Source organism: Natator depressus, chromosome 19, assembly GCF_965152275.1.
Source record: "Natator depressus isolate rNatDep1 chromosome 19, rNatDep2.hap1, whole genome shotgun sequence".
In the NCBI taxonomy this organism is placed as follows: Eukaryota; Metazoa; Chordata; order Testudines; family Cheloniidae; genus Natator; species Natator depressus.
This window is the reverse complement of record NC_134252.1, coordinates 8,379,745-8,394,495: the sequence shown is the minus strand read 5'-3', so window position 1 is coordinate 8,394,495 and position 14,751 is coordinate 8,379,745. Positions and strand designations below refer to the sequence as shown.

Below are 14,751 nucleotides of genomic sequence, written 5' to 3'. Positions count from 1 at the left end.
TTTGTTTCTATATGAATTTCTGACTTGGGATACAACTACAGGATTGCTCCTCTCCAAGGGAAAGACGGTAGAGGGAAACTAACACTTAAACTGGCAAATAATGTGTGTGGGAGGGTGCGGGGAAGGGAGGTGTTAGATTTAAAAAAATATTGTCGATGAAACAGGTTGTTTAAAGAAATTATTTACTTTCTTCTAATATTTCTTTCAGAAGAAACACAGGTAAAATTGATCTTCAACCCACAGAACTTAGAATCATAGAAGGTAAGGGTTGGAAGGGACCTCAGGAGGTCATCTAGTCCAACCCCCTGCTTGAAGCAGGACCAATCCCCAATTCTTGCCCCAGATCCCTAAATGGCCCCCTCAAGGATTGAACTCACAACCCTGGGTTTAGCAGGCCAATGCTCAAACCACTGAGCTATCCCTCCCCCCAATCAAACTTAACAATCAACCCAGTGCTTCACAGAGTGTTTGACATAAACATGTATGTTTTGGCAGCAATTTTAACATGCGTTACTAAATCATAATTTGAAGATATCTAATCCAGCCTCGCACAAAACCATCCCGAAAAATACACCTGTCCACAAACAAAATCTACTTGCCTGCTGTTTGTCATGATAAAAGAAAAAATAATGATATTTTACTTTTCTGCAAAAAAAACAAAAAAAAATCCAAACCTACTTATCATGGGGAAGCAGGTAAGCAGAATTTTGTAAGGCTGCCCTAATCAAATATATTGATACTTAAGTGGCATTATAAATCATAGGCCTGACATTCTTTCCCTTACAGAATAAGGACTGCAGTATCAGCATTTACTGTCTGCAGTCAGATCATATATTTCAAGCCGTTGCTCCAGAAATCCCTCGCCTCAGGAAATGGAAACTGCAAGGATCTCTAGGGAGAGCTGTCAGTAAGGCATTCTCAGTGCTGGGGTCCTAGATTGTAAAACACCTGCTGGATGAGAATGAGTCTTAGTCTGCCCAGCTTCAGAGTCCAGTGCAAAGCCTGCATTTTGGCAGAAGTTTCCTTGTAATAATTGATGGAAGGGAGGATAAAGGAAGGGGAAGATAAAAGGAGGAAGAAGGGAAGAAAGGATGGTCAAGTTTAAGTGAAACCCTAGGATGGCAAGAGTGGAATCCAATTTGATGATCTTTATAATTGTGTTTTGCATCTATTGCAATTAGCAGCCTACAAATATCTTTGGTAGAGTTTCAATAGCTTTGTTTGTTGCGATTAATAGTTTAGGAGTGCAGTTCGCTGCCACTGCCTTTAAGAGGCTGATTTAAAATTGAAGGACACCATCTAGCATCCCCGATTTCCTAGCTGATACCACACCTTCCCCCAGGCAGCATGCAAAATTTTAGACAGAACTGTAGTAGGATTCATAGTTTTGTGAATGAAAACTGGAAGGAAGTTACGGATCAAGCTCTCCTCCATTACATAAACCGCTCACATTTCAGCCATAGTTTGTTTTGTTAGTCTACAGAACTCATGTGCTAAGTCTACAGAACTCATGTGCTATAGAAGATTCTTCCCGATTGCCATTAGAAGCAAAGGATAACCTCATGTCTGACTGAATAAAAAAAATAAGATAATGGTCCAAAGAAGTCTTGTTTGGACTAGAAATTTCAAATCACTTTCAAATTGTTATTTCTTATTCATTGGGTCTGACAAAGTATACAGTGAACAAATACAATTCTTTTAACAGTGATCCTTGTCCTGGAATCAAATATTTGAGTTCTCCCTGGACCATAAAATGTAAGGCAGGAGATCAGCATGCAGACGGCCTATTTGAATTTATTGGCAAGCAGCACTGAAAGACAATTTGAACTCGTTAGCAAATCTAGTTATTTTTCACCCGCTAGAATAAGTAATAACACTGAAAATTTAGACAAAATATGTTCTAACTACAATTGCACCAATTTACATCACTATACCCTATGTACTCTTACCTTTTCTTCTTGTACCTCAAACACAGCTTCTGGCACACTGCAAGCAAAGAGTGAGGTAGGCAAGTCACTTAAATCCATCATCTCTTCCAAATCATCTTCATTTTCTCCAAAGATCATTTCTTCTTCCTCTTCTTGGTCACTGCTGTAAATGTCTGTCTGGCTGTCACTCCAGGACTTCATAGTGTCTCTGAGCATTGTCCACCGAACACAACTCTTCTTTATGTGCCAGGACTTCTAGCAGGAATCTATTGAGAGAAAATGGAGGATTACAAGTACTGAATTTACCAGTAAATCACATTTTCCTGCTATAGTTATTCTTTGAGATGAATCATTTTATGCAGAAAAGAGAAATCAGTGTGAAGGCTGCCTATAGCCTACAGTACAGAACCACTTTATCTCATTCCTATAAACCTGAGACTCACCTGTTTGAGCTGTGAAAAGGAATGTAAGAAACCATCCATTCTAATAAATGTAAACAATTTTTGTCAGCGTAATAGAACATTAAAGTATTAGGAAACTGTTCTACAAGCTTTCCTTGATGCCATAATACTTTGCATTTAAATTGACATACTCAGAGAAAAAAATGCTAAGTATTTTATAAACAAGCTTCACCCAGCTAATGTGAATTGTGCAGTCTTCGGATTTTACAGATGGAAAAAACATGCACACTGTAAAGTTAAGTGTCTTGCACAAGCTCCCTGCAACTCAGCAGCACAGCCAGGAACAAAACCCAATATTCCTGACTCCAAGCCCCCTTTTCTAACTGCTAGATCAACAGTGTCTTCCACAACAGACACTGTATGAATAGAAAAAAAATATTCTAAGCTGTATGGGTAGTCTGCACAGTGCTATACATGCAATCCTCAATAAATGTGAGATGGAAACAAAATGCAATGCAAACAAGATATCATATAGGATACTAAACCAGAGACCTTAGAATATGAACTATTTTTGCATAAGCAACTACACTTTATAGAACACATGTTGTCAACTCTTGATAAAACACAGGAGCACTTTTGTGGTGAGAAAAAAGTAATTATCACATTAAAATATAGTAATGTGTAATCTCTGGAAGAAGGGTGGGGAGTAAGTTGCACAGAACACTAGAAAAACTATCTGCAGTTGTTTGTTTTGAATATTTTATTTGCTTAACTAGCTTATTCCTTTGAAGCAGTCAGCTAAAAATGCCATTACCTGTAACCAGTATAAGTGTATGAGAAAAAAAATAAAATAAATCAATCCATGCTAACTTGTGTTTGTTTAAAGCAAGCCCTTAGGACAAAATTTGTGGAAATGAGGAAAAAAATTATTTGATACCCCCAGTTACTGATCTAAGTATTTATAAAGTGCTTCTGCACTGTAGTGCTGAGGCTCCATATTCATGTGATCACCACACTTGTAAATACACGAGGACATTTTTGAAACATATGTGGAAGTTGGCATTTCAGTTTACATCCCATGACCTAATGTAAACAAGCCTGTTCACACACAGAAATTACAAAGGATTAACCAAACATGTGATGTTAACTTATTTAGTTAAGCCAGTGAAACTGCATGTGGATACATTTACAACCTACTTAAGAACACTCATGCACAAAGTTGCATCAGCTCAACATCAAGACATTCAGTAAATCAGTACAATTTTGTGTGTAGATCTGACCTAACTTGACCAGCAAAAGTGAGTTTTACACATTTTCTGAACAGACTATTTCAAATGCATTGATTATACAAACACCAGGGGAAAGAGATGTCACGCCAGAATGTGCTTGTGTAACTGGTAAAGAATTCACTATTTTCTGAGGGCTAACTCATCTAAAAGTGAAGAAAAAAAAGCATAAATATAGACTAAAAAAAAATACTGAGTGGTTTGGAAGCTCTGAATTTTAAGAGATACTTCCAGGCCAGTCAGTCAAGGGCACTAAGAGGGCGAGGGTACACAAAGTCAAACTGAGCCATGAGCAAATCGCACTGAAAATACTAGCTGCATTATTCATAGAATGACAAGGGGACTCACCCCTTTTACAGAAGGCTTAAACCACAGGGACTCTGCCCCTCAAAGTTAACAATCTATCTGAAAAGTACTTTAGATGTGCAAAGGAGGAAAGAAAGGGTATTTGGCACAGAGAAATGGGACTTTGTAAGGGATGGCATAAAAGAAGGTATGACAACAGAAGGTTTAAATGAATAATGAGGAAGAGGGGAGATAGGGTGACATATGGACAGACACACTAAATATGGCTGAGTTACTGAGAGCCTTGAAAAAGGTCAAGTAACTTGAACTTGACACAGAAGAACCAATCAAGCCAGTGAAGTTTGAGGGAAGGCAAAGAGGGTGATAAAGGAAAATTAACTAATTACTGTAACAGAGAATGTCTTCATTTTCTCTCTCAAAACCCCTCCCCCGCATATCTTTAAACAGTAAAAACCATCACCAGGTTAGGGTTGACAGGCGTCTTGGCAGCTCTGGTCAGCACTGCTGACTGGGTTGTTACAAGTCTGATCGGCAGTGCAGCAGGGCTAAGGCAGGCTCCCCTGCCTGCCCTGGCTCTGCGTGGTTTTTGGAAGCGGCTGGCACTTCCCTCTGGTTCCTAGACAGAGGTGCAGCCATGGGGGCTCCGCGCTGCCCCCCCCCAAGTGCCAGTTCCACACCTCCCATTGGCTAAGAACCACAGGCAACGTCTGCAGGCTGGGGAGGCACACAGAGCTGCCTGGACGCGCCTCCGCGAAGGAGCTGAAGGGAAATGCCGGCCACTTCCAGAAACCACCTGAGGTAAGCACAGCCCAGAGCCCGCACCCCGAACTTCCTCCAGCACCCCACACCCACAGCCCCACCCCCAGCCAGAGCCCTCATCCCCCCTGTACCCCAGCCCCCAGCCCAGAGCCCCCACGCACACCCTGATCCCCTCATTTATAGCTCCAGGCTAGAGCCCTCACACCCCCAGCCAGAGCCCTCATCCCCTCCCACACCCCAACCCTTTGCTCAGCCAGGTGAAAATGAGCAAGTGAGCAAGGGTGGGGGAGAGTGAGCGACAGAAGGGGGGGGGAATGGAGTGAGTGCAGGCGGGGCCTCGGAGAAGGGGGTGTGGTAGGGGCAGGGCAGGGGGCTGGGTAAGGTTGTTCTGTTTTCTGCATTTGGAAAGTTGGCAACCATAACCACAGTGAAAAGAAAGACTTCTTTACTCCAAGTGAGAAAGGCTTTTTTACTCCATGGATTATCAACATCAGAGTCCATTACAGCTCCTTCAAAATGGTTACATTCTACTATGTCATTTAAGGAGCTCTAATCTGCAGATTACTGACACTAAACAATACAATGACTGAAAAGTAGATGGAATATTTACATTTTTTCTCATGTAACTAAGACATAGTGAGCATGTGTTTGTGTATGCTCAGCATATGGACATACTAAACTGGAAGGAAACACATGCAAAAGGCATGGGACTGAGGAACAGGAGACCTAGGTTCTACTCCTATATATGCTAACGCTCACTGTGTGACCTTAAGGGTGTGTCTACACAGCAAAGGAACACCAGCCACTGGCCTGTGCCAGCCGACTCGGGCTCACAGGGGTGTTTCATTGCTGTGTAGACTTCCAGGCTCAGGCTGGAGCCCCGGCTCTAGAACCCTGCAGGGTTCGAGGGTCCCAGAACTCTGAACTTCAGGTTCCCATTCTGTAAAATGTGGCTTTGTAGGGAAGGGGCTTTGAGATCATGCATGAAAAGTGCAATAAAAGAGCATATGTAAAAGATTTTATACAAAAGTAGTCATGGACTATATACAAGCGATTTAAAAAATAACGATAGTTGTTTTAAATTTAAAAACAAAAGTAAATATCCTTTTAAATCAAATCCTCGTTTTTTGTTTTCGATTTTAAATTAGAGGCTCGCATCTGAAAGTATACAACTTCTCTTTCTGGCCAGGCTGAGAGTTTAAAAGGAGTATTGCTCTGGGGGCATTCACACTGAAACCTGAGAAGACATCACCATATACTGCAAAATGAAAGATTTTGGAGAAAAGTAAGAGTATTGATTCCTGGATCTTATTACACACAGGCACACACAGCTATCAGAAAAGTAGCTGACCACATTAAGACAGCATGTTACATTTACAATTTGATGCATATGCTGGGCTTGTGCAGTACAGCACTCTGTGCGCTAAAACTGTCAACACAGAATGGTCGAAAGAAAAGCGACCAGATCTGTGTGTCCTCAAGAGTCCAAGAAGGAAAAACAAAAAAGAAGCCTACATGTTTGTTTGATTACATCAATAGGATAAATTGAGTTTGTTAAAATATTCCACAAGGGTAATTCAAGCAAGCGGAAATTCGTTCTGCTCTCTGGTGGATTTGTTTCCTCCACAGAGGTAAGCAAAGTTGATATTTGACTGGTTAAATATTTGTAGGTCAACTGACCAACAACTACTGAAATATCTTTAACACACAAAGCTTCCACAGGCACAATGCATTTTAGGAGTAACAGGTTTAAAAATAACTATTGTCTTCTTGCAGAGACTCTGGATTTAAAAGAAAAGAACTGAGAGTCAGAAGGAGGGCAAGGTGCTAATAGAAAAGGAGTACTTGTGGCACCTTAGAGACTAACCAATTTATTTGAGCATAAGCTTTCGTGAGCTAAGGTGCCACAAGTACTCCTCTTCTTTTTGCGAATACAGACTAACACGGCTGTTACTCTGAAAAAAGGTGCTAATAGTGGTTAAACTACAAATTAGTACGGATACCTAGGGCAAGTCACTTCACTAATTGTGCTTCAGTCTCCCTAGCTGTAAGTGGAGATTAGTCTCACAACACAGTGGGGTTGTGAGACTAATCTATTAATGTTTGTAAACTACTACGAGATCTTTGAGTGGAAAGCACTAGAGAAATGTTAAGTACTTGAGAACAGATTTTTGCATATCATACATTATATAAAAATCTGAGCAATCAAATCATGTTTTGTTTCTAATATATGTGAAATGTAGTGTTTGCTATCTGACAAAACGAATTACAAAGCTGTACTTATCAAAGTTACTTCATTCCATTTAAACTTGAAGTGATTTAGCATTATTTTACTAATCACAGCAAACTTGTTCATATAAAATCAATGTTGGTAAGTTTCATTATGTCTGAAATACAAACAGGAGTGACAAATTTAAAAACAAATGCCAAATATTTAGAAGTTATTCACTGAAAAACATTATCGTGTCGGCTACAGATCAACATTAGCCACCATCATCCCACTCCTGAGATAAACTCACTCTTACTCGTTAAATTGCGGTTATTCAGACTCATAGGCATAAATCCTGAACTGGAGAGAAGATGAAGTGAATGAAAAATCTCCTTGAATCAAAATCATCACCCTCACACACTTTCAATCCTTGTATTTTTTAGCCTTTACTTTAAGAGTCAGGAGCTGGTGTCAGAGTTTAATAATCAAGCAACTCTACATTCTAACAAAGTTAGTGAATAAAAAACAACTGGTATGACTGGTAAATAATAGGCATTTTAAATTGAATATAAAATAATTAATGTGTCATTCCTAGTAGTCAAGTGAAAAAAAAATCAGTGTACAGAAGATGAAGGACGTGCATTCCAAAAGAAACATTTAAACCAGACTGGGGAGTAGAGGGGAGAACCATCTACTCATGATTAGGCTGAATTCCAACACAGACAAGTTTTAAAATCCTACAGGTTGGGTTTTATAACAGAAATAATGTCTACTCCTTCACAACACTGACATCATCAGGCGCTGCAATAATCAATTGTGACATTAACACACAATGAGGAAAAGTGTATTGTAACTAGGATACACAACAAATTGTTTAAAAGACAATCTACACTATGTAAACAATACTTGTACACAGTAAAGCAACAAAGTAAAACGATGTAAATACAGATAGAATTTTAGGGTACAGTACAAAACAACGCACAGTAAAGTGGCTGAAGTATAGCATGAAGTGATTCAGCTAATACGATGCAGACGGAAGTAAAATGTAGTAGCTGAAAGAGGCTACAAGTCACAGTGACCTTGCACTGTACCTAAACTGGTCTAGTGAAGTTTAGCAATATCATATAATAAGAATCTTAGCATGGACACAAGAACCCATTTGTAAGTGTTTTCACATAACACGGTCATTTAGCACTGAACACCTTAAACACGAACTAGTTCATCCTCACTCTGAGGTGAGGCAGACAATCATCATCCCTCTTTTGCAGATAGAAAAGAAAACACACACATGCAGAAGTTAAAATGAGTTGCCCAAGGCCAGCACAGCTCAGTATCAGAGCTGAGATTAGAGCCTTGGAGTTCCTGGTTTGTAGATGTGTGCTCAGCCTACTACATAATGATCACATTACCCCATTTACGGCATAAACACCCTTAACGTGAGGAAAATGCTGACTTTTGCTGAACATCAATTTAAGAAGTTATTAAATATATTAATGCTATATAGATATACATTATTACTGGAGAAAAGGGAAGCTGTTCGACTAAAGCACAGTAGGTAGATTCCTGGCTTCTCTTTCGAGCTCTGCCTCTTGCTGAATTGAGGTGATGCCTTGTTACTCAACTTCTGTTACCTGGTTACACAACTATAAAATAGAAAATTGCCACTTACCCACTGTTGTAAAGTACTCTAAGATCCTTGATTAAAAGTACCAAAAAAGGCCCTTATCCTGTAAAGACATGCACTCAACTTTACACACTGTGAAAAGCCCCACCCACTTCAAGTGCAGCATTGCTATAAATGAACCTCAACACGTTGTGAATAGTTTGATTGCAGCAACAAAAATATTATACACCATTTTCTGGTTTGTGAAGTGACGATTTGGCACAGTACTAAATTATTCTGGGGTGATGGTAGCAGCTTACAAATTCTAGTGTCATGATGCAGATAACTAGTTTCCCTCAAACTGACAAAAAATGAATCACCAGATAAATAATTTTATACCTGAGTTAGGGTATAAAAGAGGAAGCCTGGGTAGCTGTAAGCAGCAGAAGAGACCGCAGCTGTTCCCTTCAACTACTGCAAGCAAGGTCTGCGTAAACGAGGGTTTAGTATCTACATTAGTGCCAATTCTAGCCAAAACTGAGTTTTAACAAATCTTTTCTTTGTGGCTAGATGAAATGAGCAGAAAACTCCTAGCAGCAAAGATCAGCAGTTCTGCATTATTTACACTACAACCTTCTTTGCAAGTGTAAAAAAAAAAATTGGAAAGGAAACTGTCAAATAGTTTAAATCCACTGCTTGAACTATTTTTGTTTAAAAAAAAAAAAAAAAAAAAAGAGAGAACGCATCCCCTAATTCTAGTTATTAAATAACAAATCTACAACTCTTAATTTTTACAGGATATTTATTTTTGCAGACTTGCCAGAAATATCAGTACCTGAACACCATAGCTGGCACTGCAGCCACCATTAAACTCTATGAAGGGCTAATCACAAAGCCATACAATGCTCCACTAAAATTAGAGTGGGATAGTCAAATAAAGTAACTGATGTACATATGGTATTTAAGAATTTATTATTACAAGCAGTGCAGAGAGAAGTCTACCTTCTAAAAGACTATATACAAATATTTTACAGCATCTTTTTGAGATACTAGTCAAGACAGGAAAGAGGAGCACTGTGTAGTGAGTGAGTGGTACCAAAGCTCTAATACAGGCTTTGACCCTCATTCACTGTGTGACCTTGGGCAAAGAGCAACCTCTATCTAGGTATTTTTAATGGGCTCACCACTGTGAAGCACAAACTCGCTGCCTCAGTTTCTCTTCTATAAAAAGGGGATAATCTTACTTACCTCATGGGTTTGACACTTCATTTTTGGTTTTTTAATGATTTTTACCAGTTTCTTGGTTTTATAAAAGCTATTATTTGTTTTTTACCCATTTTCACCCAAATTTTGGTCCACTCAAGTATGTGAAAATATTGATTATGTTACAAAAATCCTATACATTAGGTAGATACATTTATGTTAATAATAAATTAGTTTAAGTGTAAATGCAAGAATGTATATTTGAGTAAGGCAATGTAATGGAAGATAACACACATGTATGTGTATGTCCATGCTTAACTCCTAAAAAAAAAAAAAAAAAAAAAAAAGAAAAGCTAGAACTCGCCAGACCTGGCTCCCTGTTCCAGAAGGAAAGATGGTGGCTCAGATTACTGAGTCACCATCTCTTCTTTCCAGAGCAGGGATCCGGATCAGAAATACTTTTATTTTTCTCTGTTGCTTTTTTTTCTGTCCTTCCATCCCTCAATATTAACCCAGAAAATGATAGAAATGCATAATCAGATATCAGTATTCAATGCAATTTGTGTGTAGTTAGGCATCCCAAACACAGTATCTTCCTTTAGCTAATGTATGTTCTTTGAATTCTCTCTCATGTTTTTAGATGCTTAAGTGATCTCATACACTAGGACTACATCAATTCTGTGAACCAAACCAGGAGCCTTAGCCACTCAGTTGATCTTGACCCCTTATTAATTCCTTTATTCCAATGAGAAGTAATATGATCTGGTTGGCACACTTAGATACCGAGGTAATATGCACTTTTAGAAATACTGACAAGGTGTTTGTTTTTTTTTAAAAAAACTTTATACAGTCTTGTCAACAATGAGGATTTTGGGAAATTCTCCCCTATTGCTCAAGCAATAGAGAGAAAGAACAGGTGGTGACCATGTACCACCAATGCTTTTAATATTATTTTTTCTAGACCTGCTCTGAGCATTGTTAGATGAGACAGAACGGAAAGAACGCCAGCACCATGTGATTTACATTAGCATCTCCTGTCTCCTACCATTACTAGTGCAATGGTCAGAAAATTTCCAGAAGTCTTTAATGCTGACAAGGTCAAAACATTCATGGATGGCACTTTACAGACAGACATATCTGCTCCCAAAGTGTGTAGTCTAAGACCAATCTTGCCAACACAAACACATGTGTGACTTTACCTACGTGAGTAATCTCATTTAAGTCAATGTGTTTGCAAGATCAGCACCAAAGTTTAGAAATAACATGTTCTGTTATAACAAAGAAGGGGAAATGAAGGCATTAAGAGTCAACTAAATGGTTAAGTAGGTTGCTTTGGTTCTCAGACCACAGGAGCATTTAAGACCATTTTAAAACATACAAATACAGGAAGCCAAACAATATACTTAGAAAACAGCACACTGAACACGTGATGCCTAACCACGCCATGACTGTTGATAATAGGTTGTGTTCTATCACAGCGTACTGAACTGGAGATAAATAATTGTAACCTTAAAATGAAATGCCTATTTTTATGTCTCACATCATCGATTATAGCTGCAAATAACAGCAAGTTCCGGATCTTCTGAAGTGCAGAAATTGCTTTGAAGCAAGAGCTTCTACACACAAAGCAGCTTCGATTCTTGTAGTTCTGTCACCCTGAGAGGTGATTTGATCATTCTTTTAAATTCTCGACACGCACAACTGAGTAGTGTAGCTCTAGGATTTCGCTTGCGTCGGAGACAGCCGAGCAATCGGTGCCTGCGGGCAGGCAGCAAACAGGCAAGCCATTCCCACGTGAAGGAGAGGAGCTTTGTGGGGTTAATCCACCATCACATGCCCCCAGAAGAGATCGGCGAGCTTCAGAAGTTGCCGGGGAAAGCTCAGCCACTGCTGCAGCGGGTGGCCTCCGAACTTCGGGCGGCTCGCAGCTCCTGCGCGGCCCCTGGCCCACCCCCACCCCTTTAACCCCAACCGCGCCAGCGCTGCTCGGGGCCAGGCGGGCGAGGGAGCCTCTCCCCGCCCCTCGATCCCTTCCCCCTTCACACCCGGGGCCTGCGGCCCGCAGCAGCCCTGAGGCACTGGTCCGGGCGACGGACACTCAGCCGAGCCAACCGCCCATCCCCGCCCTTTAGACGCGGCGGAGGCCCCCGCAAACCACCAGCATGGGGTGGCTGCGAAACCCACCGCCGCCCCAGGGCGGCTGGCTAGCTGCCCCCCTCCCGCGCGCGCCCGGCCGCCCGCCCCCCGAGGAAGCGGCCACGGAGAGGCTCGAGGCGGCTCCCCCGGGGGGCCGTTGTGAGGGAAAGGAAGCGGGACGGGGCGGGCAGCGGCACAGAGAGAACATGGGGGGCAGCTCAGTCTCCGCTCTGAGGACTCACCGTCCCCGCCTGGGGTTCCCGTCGACCGCCGCGCAGGGCCCGGCGCCCTCTGGGAGGAAGGCGGGCAGGACGAAAGACGGTGGGGGGGCGGGGGGGAGCTGGCAGCGATGGCAGCAGCTGAGGGAAACGGCCCCCCCCGTCCGGGCGCGCTCACTGTAGTTCTCCCCGGGGACGCGCGAGCGCGCGCGCTCCCGTCCTCGCATCGCCACAGGGGTGGCGGGGGAGGGGAGGGAAATGTGACCCGGATGGGAAGGGAGCGAGCGCGCGCGCGTGGGGGGGGGGCTGATGGCGATTCCTGTGCATGCGCCGGCTCTTGACGGCCCGACGTCGCCCGGTATTCGTCTGACTTTGGGGAGCCACTCGCGTGGGAAGGGGTGTGTGGGATGAGATAGAGCCCCGCCTCCCCTGGGTATCCTCTTGCGGGGGGGGCTGGGTTCGGGGGTATCCTCTTGGGGGGGGCAGTGTGGACGAGGGGCTGGGCTAAAGGGGGTATTGGCCTGGGGGGTACTGTGGGGGAGGGGCTGGGCTAAAGGGGGCATTGCCTTGGGGGGTACTGTGGGGGAGGGGCTGGGCTAAAGGGGGCATTGCCTTGGGGGGTACTGTGGGGGAGGGGCTGGGCTAAAGGGGGCATTGCCTTGGGGGGTACTGTGGGGGAGGGGCTGGGCTAAAGGGGGCATTGCCTTGGGGGGTACTGTGGGGGAGGGGCTGGGCTAAAGGGGGCATTGCCTTGGGGGGTACTGTGGGGGAGGGGCTGGGCTAAAGGGGGCATTGCCCTGGAGGGTACTGTGGAGGAGGGGCTGGGCTAAAGGGGGCATTGTCTTGGGGGGTATTGTGGAGGAGGGGCTGGGCTAAAGGGGGCATTGTCTTGGGGGGTACTGTGGAGGAGGGGCTGGGCTAAAGGGGGCATTGCCCTGGGGGGTACTGTGGAGGAGGGGCTGGGCTAAAGGGGGCATTGCCTTGGGGGGTACTGTGGAGGAGGGGCTGGGCTAAAGGGGGCATTGCCTTGGGGGGTACTGTGGGGGAGGGGCTGGGCTAAAGGGGGCATTGCCTTGGGGGGGTAATGTGGGGGAGGGGCTGGGCTAAAGGGGGCATTGCTTTGGGGGGTATAGTGGGGGGAGGGGCTGGGCTAAAGGGGGCATTGCCTTGGGGGGTAACATGGGGGAGGGACTGGGGAGCTAGACACGTTAGAGAGGGCAGAGCCCTGGCTGGACTGATGGATGAAGCTGGGACAAAGCTGAAGTTGCAGCAGCGCCTTCCTGGAAGGGCTATGGGGTTCCCCATGTTGAGCCTGGGTCAGTGCTATGCACTGTTATCACTAAAGACGGGATACCCTTAGCTAGCAAACCCTTATAAATAATTCTAATGTACTCACTGCAGTGTTGTTGCAGCCTTTGGGACTCTACCACAGCGTGTGTACAGACACACAGGGAGATTTCTAGCCCCCTACCATATTCTGTGTATGCGTAAACACCCCCCTCCCATATTCTGTATTCATGTACACACACAGGTTTCTCTCTCCCTCTAACTTGCTAATCCATTCGGACTTCTTCCCAGTTTCATTTTTTAAATTTTTTATTGTTTGTATTTTTGTTACAGTACCGTTTAGAGGCCTCCACTAAGAACAGTATCAGGGGGTAGCCGTGTTAGTCTGTATCCACAAAAACAACAAGGAGTCCGGTGGCACCTTAAAGACTAACAGATTTATTTGAGCATAAGCTTTTGTGGGTAAAAACCCCACTTCTTCAGTTGCATGGAGTGAAAATTACAGATGCAGACATAAATATACTGACACATGAAAAGAAGGGAGTTACCTCACAAGTGGAGAACCAGTGCTGACAGGGCCAATTCAGTCAGGGTGGATGTAGTCCACTCCCAACAATAGATGAGGAGGTGTCCAGGAGAAGCAAAGCTGCTTCTGTAATAAGCCAGCCTCTCCCTGTCCCTATTCAAGCCCAAATTAATGGTGTTAAATTTGCAAATGAATTTTATTTCTGCTGTTTCTCTTTGAAGTCTGGTTTCAGAGTAGCAGCCGTGTTAGTCTGTATCCGCAAAAAGAGAAGGAGTACTTGTGGCACCTTAGAGACTAACAAATTTATTTGAGCATAAGCTTTCGTGAGCTATTGCTCACTTCATCTGAAGTGTTTTTGTTCAAGTATAGCTACTTTCAAATCTGTTATAGAATGTCCAGGAAGATTGAAGTGTTCTCACGCTGGCTTTTGAATGTTACCATTCCTGATGTCTGATTTGTGTCCATTTATTCTTTTACGTAGGGACTGTCCAGTTTGGCCAATGCACATGACAGAGGGGCACTGCTGGCACATGATGGCATATATAACATTAGTAGACGTGCAGGTGAATGATGGTGTGGCTGATGTGGTTGGGTCCTCTGATGGTGTTGCTAGAGTAGACATGGGGACAGAGTAGGCAACGAGGTTTGCTACAGGGATTGGTTCCTGAGTTAGTGGTCCTGTGGTGTGGTGTGTAGTTGCTGGTGAGTATTTGCTTCAGGTTTGGGGGGTTGTCTGTAAGCAAGGATTGGCCTGTCTCCCAAGGTCTGGGAGAGTGAGAGATCGTTTCCCAGGATAGGTTGTAGATCGTTGATAATGTGCTGGAGAGGTTTTACCTGGGGTCTGTATGTGATAGCCAGTGGTGTTATGTTATTTTCCTTGTGGGGCCTG

The 14,751-nt window shown here is 43.4% G+C and overlaps 2 protein-coding genes across 5 annotated transcripts in view; one reads left to right on the top strand and one right to left on the bottom strand.

Moving 5' to 3' along the window:
- The window catches only part of RCAN3 (RCAN family member 3), a 30,020-nt gene extending 17,825 nt beyond the window's left edge, over nt 1-12,195 (bottom strand). Inside the window, exons 1-2 of one of the 2 annotated variants that reach the window (XM_074934474.1) lie at nt 12,074-12,195; nt 1,950-2,194 (exon numbers count right to left, since the gene is read on the bottom strand). In XM_074934474.1, coding sequence (XP_074790575.1) covers nt 1,950-2,144 — 195 coding nt within the window. In that variant the 5' untranslated portion in view covers nt 2,145-2,194; nt 12,074-12,195. Of the gene's footprint in view, nt 1-1,949; nt 2,195-11,235; nt 11,454-12,073 lie in introns of those variants that run through there. The other variant, XM_074934476.1, reaches the window with a different exon arrangement.
- STPG1 (sperm tail PG-rich repeat containing 1) overlaps nt 11,426-14,751 on the top strand; it is a 49,532-nt gene continuing 46,206 nt past the window's right edge. For 2 of the 3 annotated variants that reach the window (XM_074934472.1, XM_074934470.1), the window contains exon 1: nt 12,392-12,407. The gene's annotated coding sequence lies outside the window, so the exon portion shown is untranslated. Of the gene's footprint in view, nt 11,475-12,391; nt 12,408-14,751 lie in introns of those variants that run through there. The other variant, XM_074934471.1, reaches the window with a different exon arrangement.